This window comes from Pungitius pungitius, chromosome 14 (genome assembly GCF_949316345.1).
Source record: "Pungitius pungitius chromosome 14, fPunPun2.1, whole genome shotgun sequence".
Classification (NCBI taxonomy): domain Eukaryota; kingdom Metazoa; phylum Chordata; class Actinopteri; order Perciformes; family Gasterosteidae; genus Pungitius; species Pungitius pungitius.
The window spans coordinates 3,589,737-3,599,612 of NC_084913.1; the positions used below are offsets into that span (position 1 = coordinate 3,589,737).

The following is a 9,876-nucleotide window of genomic DNA, read 5'->3' on the forward strand; positions in this document are numbered from 1 at the left end:
CAAAGAAAATGAATGCTGTTAACACATCTGTTGAAGGTTCCCCTGCAGGGAGACTGCAGGCCCTGGTGGGAGGTGTCGTGAACGTAGTTTACAGTGAATGGAACAGGAATACGATGAATGAGTAGGAATAAAAGAAAAAAGGCAGCATTGGGATTAATTGGGACTCAGAGTACGTCAGGACTCCAAATGACATCATTGACTCGCTGTCCATGACGCGCCTGGTTCGCTAGAGGCCGCTGTGCGTCGGCACGTCGACGGTGACGTGACGATGACGTACCAGGAAGTCGTGTCGGAGACGACAGCACCAGCGGCTGGCTCGCCGCGAAGCTAACGTTACACCGCGTGACAAGAAAAACACGCAAAGATGACATGTCAACAGCGTCTGGAACTCGCCCTTTAGAAGTCGCTGCGTTGCGGCCATTTGTCACGAAGAAGGCGGTAACTCGAACGAGTAAGTCCCGCGACGTCACCGCTGCTTCGTCGGTGTCAGTTGGGCTAACTGAGATTTAATTAAGTCCGTTACCAATTACTGACTGTTAGCTAACGTTATAAATGCCCAAATCAGTTTTCTTTTTTTTTTTTACCGACATTAGTGATTATGCTGTTTCAACGTGTTTAGCGGTGCGTAACGTTAATTATTAGCCGTTTGGTTTTGTGTGACGGTAAAACGTTCACACCGAATTTTAAAAGATGTCAATTTAAGGGGCACGTCGTTTTCTAAGAGCCGCACGCCTTCAGTCCAAAGACGTCTCCTGCCGAATTCGGTATGCATTTACGAAGTATGTAATAAAGACATATTGGACGTTAAAGAAATGTCACCAAATAACGTGTAAATTAAAGCGTGAACGTCCCTCCAAAAGCATTTTTACAGACGTTCACTTAAGCTTGAAAAGGCCACACTTTGAGCACAACGTTGACAGAAAAAGAGAAGTAGCGGTTTACTTCTAAGAACAAATGACTTTCATTTCCACTTTGAGCTCGGGTTTTCCTGTGAGCTGAAACGTTTGTGACTAATGTGCCATTGCAGTTATTTTAGAGCCATTTGAAGCAGGAGTAATCTGCTCCGAACCAATAACTGATAATCGCCGTTTCCCGTAGGCTTCCTGTCCCCCACTGGGACACCGGGACGTCTCGATGTCCTCCGGCTGTCCACCCCAGTCGCCTGCAGTGGCAAAGTCTGAGGTACCGGTGGAGGGAGAATGCCCGCTGCTGGCCGCCACCTTCGCCTACTGGGACAACATCCTGGGCCCCCGCGTGCGCCACATCTGGACGCCGAAGGGGGACCAGCTGATGTTCCTCAGCGACGGAGAGGTCACCTTCTTGGCCAACCACACGCTCAACGGCGAGATCCTGCGCAGCGCCGAGTGCGGCGCCGTGGACGTGAAGTTCTTCGTCCTGGCGGAGAAGGGCGTCATCATCGTGTCGCTCATCTTCGACGGCGAGCTGAAGGGGGACAAGAACACGTGCGCCTTGTCCATTATCCTCCCGCAGACCGAGCTGCCCTTCTACCTGCCCCTGCACACCATCTGCGTGGAGAGGCTGAAGCATGTTATCCGCAAAGGGCGCATTTGGATGCAGAAGGTACCGCGCCGCTCTCTCCGACCCATGCCGCCACTTCTCACTGTTGTGCAGAAGAGAAGGGAAATGAAATCCCTTTATACCCATAAACCTACTTTTAAGACCTGATCCATCGCGAGGTAGTGATTTGAAAATGGATATTAAGTAATCCATCAACCCCGTTTTACCCGTTTGGGATTGCAGCGTCTTCGACAGAATAATAAAGTTGAATGCTCCCAACGCAGAGGACTGAATTAGCTAATTAGATCCGAGAGCCGGCGAGGAGGAAACAATAGGGGGAGACAAATTACCGGACCCACAACCCTAGGAAGGTACCAACGATGCAGAGGCCTGTGCTAAGAGCGCGCATGTCCCCAGTTTCATCTTGTGAGACTGTTCCCCCTGTCATAGTAAATATTTTAGTGGCTTTTCTTATCTTGCCCCATCCACCCACAGCGCTCTCTCTCTCTCTCTGCTGTGTTCTGCTGCTTTGTTACTCATCTTGTGTTGCTTTGAAGACGTATGTAAGAGTCCTCGTTTGCTGCCAAGTGCTGCTCACTGGCCTTCTGGCTGGAAATTGATCCTCAACACTTTTTTGCCTCTGACCATAAACCTGTCAAGTACAGTTGGCATTGTGTCTCGTCAGAATAATTATGTTGCTAATTATCACTAATTGTTTGATATTTTTTAATCCAGATGAATACTTTTGCTGGATTTTACATTGTATTTTATTTAGTTCTGGTACAGCTGTGTGTATTTAAATACCCAGATGGCTTTTACTTTATCAAAACATTGTAAATCCCGGCGCAAAGTCCCTTTTTGCGATGGAGGCTTCCAGCTGTGGAAGGTAAAGTGCAGAACATAACGTTTGAATCCTTAAATCTTCGTGCACGGTGCTTCAGCTTCCTGTTTGCTCTTCCCCCCTCTTCAGGGCTACAACATCATCTCGGTGCTGAGCCTGGAGATCGTCCCCATAATGGAGCTGTTGGCCTCAATGAAGTCGCACAGCGTGCCCGAAGACGTAAACGTAAGCGCAGCACAAACAGGGCTACCAGCTTGAGTCATTGTTTTAAATGGGAGTGTTGAACAAAGGCGGATTTTTTCCCCTATCGTGCAAGCATCAGGGCTTCAGTGATTGAGAGCGGACAAATGGTTATTGGAAACAATCGCATAACTCTTTTCAGTACTTTTAATTATTTCATTTGTTTAACGAGTTTCTGTTTCCAAGATGATTAAATAACCCAGGTTCCCCGCGTGGATTACCACCCGGTGCGATTCAACTCATCTTCTTCTAATATGCAAAAAGCAGCACAAACGAATCTCCCTGGAATCCGTGTTGCTGATTCCTGAATCGCTGCACGATGGTGCTTTTTGTCTTCTTTTTTTTTTCATCAGAGGGGCTGCAAATGATGTGCCCATCAGCACTTTGTCTTTGTTGAGACCGAATTTATATATATTTATTAATTTTAAATGACTCATTTGTTTTCCCTCCCGCCGACTAGATAAAAGACACCGTGCTAAATGATGATGACATCGGGGACAGCTGCCACGAGGACTTCCTCCACAAGTAAGCACTGTGCGGGGCAAAGGGAAGACCCACGGCGCACGTCGCCCGTTTAACACCCATCAACGACTAATGGCTCGCCACTTTGCCCAAGTCTCCTCCGGAAAAAAGGGCGGAGGCTGAAATCGCCGTCAGTGGTGAGAGTCCCGAGCGTCCTCGCCGGCAGTGACGAGCAGGATTAGCCCAGCGTCCTGTGGTGTTGACAGAGCGTCTGTTCTTTGTTTACTTGAATTTTGAGGATATTTATAGCGGCTGGAGGTTTTTAATAAGAAAACAACAGACCCACAGAAGCCCTGAGGAGCGAGTGACTTTGCTTGTTTTCTCTCCTGTGTTCATGGCTTAAGATCAGGGTTTTACCGGGATAATTGTTTGTTATTACTAAAATGTTTTTTTCATTTGTGTGACGAGGGAAAATACAAAGTTAGTTACTTAATCTTTTTTTTTTTAAACAGCTTCTTGGAGGTGATGTTTTTGTGTTTGTTTTAATCCTCGATTCAGCCGTAAATGACTAAAGATGAAAGTTTTTTCGTTTTAATTCATTTCTTCTTGTCTCTGTGTTGCCGTACCGACTGGCTCTGTGTTTCAGCCAATGTTACATTAGGCCTGAAACTAATCCGTTTTCTTTCAGGGTCATCAAATGGCAGAAGGTCATGATATTAACTATTTACCACAAAATTGATGGAAAAAGGCACAAACCATACTCTCATAAACCATCAATGACTACTAGGCAGATATAACTCTCCTTTGGCCCCATGTAAAGCATCATGTCCTCCTCCTCCCCTCTGATTCCACCATCATTCCTAAAAGATGTCATTGGTGATTAAAGCATTGCTAATGAGGCAAATTGCCTCCAATTTGCATGTCTCTGTCTGTGGTTCAGGGCCGTCAGCTCTCATCTGCAAACTTGTGGCTGTTCCGTAGTGGTGGGAAGCAACCCGGAGAAAGTAAATAAGGTAAATGCTCCGTGTTAGCAGGCCGCACGCAATCATACTTGTAATGCATCTACATCATCTAGAATGTTTCGATGTGTGTTGGTTTGGAGCCTTAATGAGCCCCCGGTGCCCTTTTTTTTTTTTTCAGTCTCTGCTGCTGCTAGAGCCCACGTTTTGAATGCGTGTCTGGCTTACGGGAGCAGAGAGCGTCTCGGCGGCGTCTAGTGGGCTGATATCGGAGTCAAACGAGGAGAAGTCGGACCGGCTGTTTGTTTTTAAGAGCGGAAGTCGGGCCGCTAACACGCTCACTCGTCGTTTTATTGACCCGGGCACCAATTAGATCGTATCTTTCGATAGGTGTCCAACAACGAGCCTCAAGCAAAATGTCACGTCAAGGTCTACGAGCTCAATGTGGCTTCTCGCGTAAATTTAGCGCCGAGATCTAGCTCAGTCCAATGAACGCGTCGGCGTGAATATAACCGCTGCGCTGCGAGCAGGAAAATTACGGTGGAATCAAAAAGCTATTTATTTTCCGTCCACATTTAAACCGTAGACCGGATGCATCATGGTTCGTACCGATCACGCGTGCCTGGCAATAGTTGCAATTATAATGTCCCGTTTCCTCTGTCTCATTACATTACATTTCTCCCCTTTAGCGGAGAGAGCAAATCATTTTCTATGTGTTTTTTTTTGCAGATTGTGCGGACTCTGTGCCTCTTCCTCACCCCGGCTGAGAGGAAGTGCTCCCGCCTCTGCAGGACTGACTCGTCTTTCAAATATGACACAGGCCTGTTTGTTCAGGGTCTGCTAAAGGTAACCACCCGCTCCCTCTCATTGTGCTGCACAATGCAACGCTCATGAGCCGGCTAATTATTCTGTTCTGCATTCTCCTTTGATGTTTGCCTGTTGTTGTGACCCAATTTCTGTTTCCTTTTTTTTCACGGAATTGCAATAGTTGCAAAAATATATTTGTATTACTCCCATTACTGATTCAGATCTGTTCAAATGTATGCCGCTTTATGTTTTTATTTTTAAAAACCTCACTGCATTGTTCAAGCTGAGGGTTAGCAGGTGATACAGATGTTTCTCTGTGTTATTAGTGAATTCCACTACATTCGTTGGATCATTAAGAGTCTCTGTGGTGCCTCTTGTACGTTTCAACAAGAGATGCAGCAGAGAACAAGTGAAGGGAAGAACCAGAAGAAATGAAATGGTTGTGAAATGATTCATTAGCCCTTCTGATCACCCCCCCCTGCCTTTATCCCTTACTTCACAGGACTCCACAGGCAGCTTCGTGCTGCCCTTCCGCCAGGTGCTCTACTCGCCGTACCCGACCACGCACATCGACGTCGACATCAACACGGTCAAGCAGATGCCGCCGTGCCACGAGCACACGTACAACCAGCGGCGCTACATGCGGTCCGAGCTGAGCGCCCTGTGGAAGGCGGACAGCGAGGAGGACATCGCCCCCGACACGGTCATCCACACCGACGAGAGCTTCACCCCCGACCTGTGAGCCTCTGCCCAGTCTTGTTTCTTTTGCTTTTTTTTAAAGTCCTGCGTTCTTTTATAACCAGTATGCTTTTATTTTTAGGAATATATTTCAAGACGTCATGCATAAAGACACTTTGGTGAAGTCCTTCATAGATGAGGTAAGAATGCAGCATCTTTTAAAACATTTTTTTTTTTTACATATTGCTCATTTCAAGAAGCGAACTTTTTGTCATTAATATTCAGATGCCAAATGAGAGAAGTTGTAAGACGCTTCTGATAAAAACCTCAATTACTATAGAAATCAAACGGCAGGTTTTGGAAGTCATATCTTATCTAACTTATTTTTACAAAATGACAAAAAATATGCCTTCAATAAAACAAAAGGAACAAATAATATTGCCTAATATTGTGGTCTAATCCTAATGTTTTTCTCTTCCTTTTTAAACTTTTGTATTTCCATCTATGTAAAGAAAAGGTAATTCTCTTTGTCAACATGAGTCACAAGAAGCAAAGTGTACGACTCCTATGAAGAGAATTCTTCTTCCTCTTCGGTCTCCTATATCTATCAGCCGGATTTAAATGTGGATTTGACAAGTTTTTCCATAACAAGTTACGGTAAATTAGACGGCACATAACTCTACTGTTATGTATTGTTGAAGCTGTAACCCGTCCCACATACTGTTCTAGTAAAGATGTTTATTAGCTCTGAGTGAGGATTCTACCCGTTTATTGACCTATTTGTGTAAAAAGACTGTGAAATTGACAAGTAGATTATTATAATTCTTGGCTATTGCCAGAATAACCGCTTTACCGCAGCGTATTATATTGTGGAGTTGAAAGTTGGATGCGATGCTATCGAAGGATAGCAATACTTGGCTTGATGGTGCGCCCCGAACCTCACCGACTCGCTCTCCAGAGCCCACAACAAGCGGCGCGGTAGAATTTAATCCCAAGGGTCTCGACCCATCCGTGTGCGAGTGCTCCCTCGTTTCTCTCCAGACGCCGGCAATGTGTTCCCCTCCCAAGGTTCGCACAAAGAAGCGGCGCCGGGGGGTGTTTTTCCATTTTCTTTTCTTCTTTTTTTTTCTCACAGCAGAGCTAAACTGAGGTCCTGTGTCGTACCCAGGTGTTCATGCTGAAGCCCGGACTGTCCCTGCGGAGCACCTACCTGGCCCAGTTCCTGCTGCTGCTCCACAGGAAGTCCCTCACGCTGCTCAAGTACATCGAGGACGAGACGTAAGTGGGGACTTTTCACCCCGAATTAACAAAAAGCCAGCTTGTTTGGCCGCTACAAACCGCGCAAAGGCGCCCTCCTCAGAGGCCAAAAAGAACACCCAAATCTCAAATAGCACTGTTACTGCCTCCACGTTGCCCTGCAGCCGCTGACCCAGCGCCGATAGTGGGACCCTGAGGCTGTGCTGTGGATGCAGGGTAGACGGAGTTGACTAAAGGATCATGATAAGTTGAGAAAGTCCTAAGATGAGATGGCTCGGGCCCGTGACTGTACGGACGTGCACAAACACAGAGGCCGAGGAACCTTAGCTGCCGAGTGTTTCCAGTGTATCTGTTCACTGCGCCGCTTACGATGGCCACCGGTGCATAGCTAATGGCAAGATGCCGTTACATCTTTTCCGCTGGTGAAGCACGGATGGGGAGAATTTTATCTTGTTTGAGGGATAGAGTTACTCGGCTGAAAAGGTGTAGAAGGAAGACACATTTACAGTTGTTGGCCCTCAAGTTTTGTGCCAAAGTAATTGATGGTAGTCACCTGAGGGGCCTTTGGCATTCTCCCCCTCCTCTTCCTCCAGTGTGCCACATGTTTTTCAAGTGCATCGTCCGTCGCTGCTTCCTGTGCTTATATATACATATAAGGCAGAGCATTTTTCTGTCCTTTTTCAACATCACTGCATGGATCCCGTCTGGTTATACCGGACTAATTCAATCATTTTCAGTCCTTTTCATCAGAGCCCAGAGCTCTGAGACCAGCCCAGTATGAGACAAAACAAATGATGATGATGATGATGCAAGACCTGTTTTCTAAATGTCAACGTTGGAAAGAAGCTGTGACGAAGCTGGTGCACGGCAAGCCATGAATCCTCAGCGCCTCGGGGGGGGTAGTGGTGGAGGCTGGAAAATGATGCTGCAGCATGTGGCGTTCACCACGGCCAAACTGTTGAGAGACTTTCACCATTATCATCACCATCACCGCTCTAAACGCTCTAAACGCTCTCCCCTTTGCCCCCCCCCTCGTGCTGGAGATGAACGATGAAAACCGAGAAGTAGCGAACCTAAACAGAGAAGAGAGCTAAAAACATGTTTTTAAACACCCCCCCCCCCCGCCCCCCCCCTTAAGCCCCTGAGTCACATCCATCCAGCCCACGTGAGTCTCGAGCTTTCCCCCAAAATTCTCCCTGCGCCACTGTCGCCGTGGCGACCCGGTCATCTCTCCATCTGGGCTCGACTCGTCTCCGTCTGTGCTCCCCCAGCAGTGGACTGACCTTCCCCCACCCCTCCCGTTTGGCTTTTCCACATCTGCTTGATTCGTGACATTTTGAATCGAGGGCACTGGTTTTATGGGTTAAGAAAATGGTCGACACACAATTCCATCATGTGATCAAAACTCTACGCAGTATAATGACGGCTTGATGTTCAGCTCCACACCCAGAAACTAGACAGTTCTAGAAACATGATTATTTTTTTATCTTTATTTTATTTATGTAAATTTCAATATGCAGTTATTTATTAATATGCTGTGTGTGTAACTTTCTTGAATTGGTCCCACAGATGTGATTTTGAATTGATAGTTGGTGTCTGATCACGTCTCACTACAGAGACGTCACCACACAACAGTCAAACCTCTCGGCCCGGACGCTGTTGTTTGTGTTTGCCGCTAACGAGCCTGAGGTCAAAGGTCGAGCCGCTGTACAGCTGCCTCGACGGCATTGTTTATGCGCCGTAGCGGCATACATAATTAATTCGCGCACCTGCTGCGGCCCCAACTAGACGCTAATGCACATCCCCCCCCCGACCTCGAGCATCCCCTGACTCCTCGTCTCCCCCGCAGGCAGAAGGGGAAGAAGCCCTTCCGATCGCTGCGCAACCTGAAGACGGACCTGGACCTGGCGGTGGAAGGCGACCTGTACATCGTCATGGCCTTCGCCGAGAAGCTGCGGGCGGGGCTTCACTCCTTCGTGTTCGGGAAGCCGTTCTACACCAGCATGCAGGAGCGGGACGCGCTCATGAGCTTCTGACGCGCCAGCTCGCCGCTGCACGCCATATCGTCTTCAGTTTGTTGTTGTCATCGATGCATGCGCACCTCTGTGTGTGTGTGTGTGTGTGAGAGTGTGTTTGCTTCAGCTCTGCTGGAATGAGAAGAACGCGGCGATGTCCTGATGAATTCAAGGCGTGATTTCGAAGACGGATTGTTACAGCTATTATGAGCCATTAGAATTAAAGTTCTGATATATTGCCTCGATGAACCGTGAGCATAATGTGAGTTTAATGTTTTTAAGGAGCCACTCTGAGAGAGAATTATTCATGTATTCTATGCCTTCTGTATTAATTTATGGCGTTGAAATTGGCTGAGGTGCGCTCCAGGACATTTGCAATATAATTTAGAAATCATATTTATTAAAAGATGAGTTATGTTTTTTTTTTTTTCCTGCTGCCTGTGTTATACAATAATCTCAGAACTTGTAGATCACCTGTCTTTTTTTGTTTTTGTGTTTTAAGGAATTCAATTCAAGACACTGTGTTAATTGAATGTGCAGATCTAGTGACAATACAGAAGTAAGAAAGACAAGTCATTGAAGTCTCATCACAACCCGACTTGATGTGTGCAATCATTAAACGTGTCCGCAGCTGTGCGTAACTTGGATTTGCATTTGTTTGTTCTTTCTTTCATTCTCTCGAAGCAACACCTCGCGTATGTGCTGCTTTTGATTATCCATCCTCGCCGGTGGTCTTACAGCCAAGGGGTCTAGTTGATATGCCACATGTTCACCGATTCCACAAATTGTTTGGAGAGTGGGGTGATAATGATGCCGTGGCGTTTTCCATATATTTACATTTTCGTTTTGAATTCAGGATTTATACGGCCACCCTTGGAGAGAGTTTCCATTGAGAAACGTGTCTTGTTTTGGGCTTACTTTTTTTATGGAAAAAAGGAAACAAGGTTATGTCTGTTGGGTAATACAAATCCAATACCTTTCTGCTGCGCATGCTGGACAGTTCTTTCAGTTGCTCATAATCAGCTTTTCTTTTTTAATATCAACTTGCCGAAGTTGGTCTTACTCGCCGAGGTGTTCCTCGCCAAGGTTAATGGAACTG

General features: G+C 46.6%; 1 protein-coding gene across 1 annotated transcript; it reads left to right on the forward strand.

Moving 5' to 3' along the window:
* The first annotated feature begins 249 nt into the window (after positions 1-249).
* On the forward strand, positions 250-9,424 carry c9orf72 (C9orf72-SMCR8 complex subunit). The gene is made up of 10 exons (XM_037486956.2): positions 250-451; positions 1,099-1,581; positions 2,489-2,584; positions 3,060-3,124; positions 4,002-4,074; positions 4,750-4,866; positions 5,330-5,565; positions 5,648-5,705; positions 6,674-6,783; positions 8,612-9,424. Exons 2-10 carry the CDS (start codon positions 1,135-1,137, stop codon positions 8,796-8,798), a joined length of 1,389 nt encoding a protein of 462 aa, XP_037342853.1. The 5' UTR covers positions 250-451; positions 1,099-1,134; the 3' UTR covers positions 8,799-9,424.
* Positions 9,425-9,876: the final 452 nt, after the last annotated feature.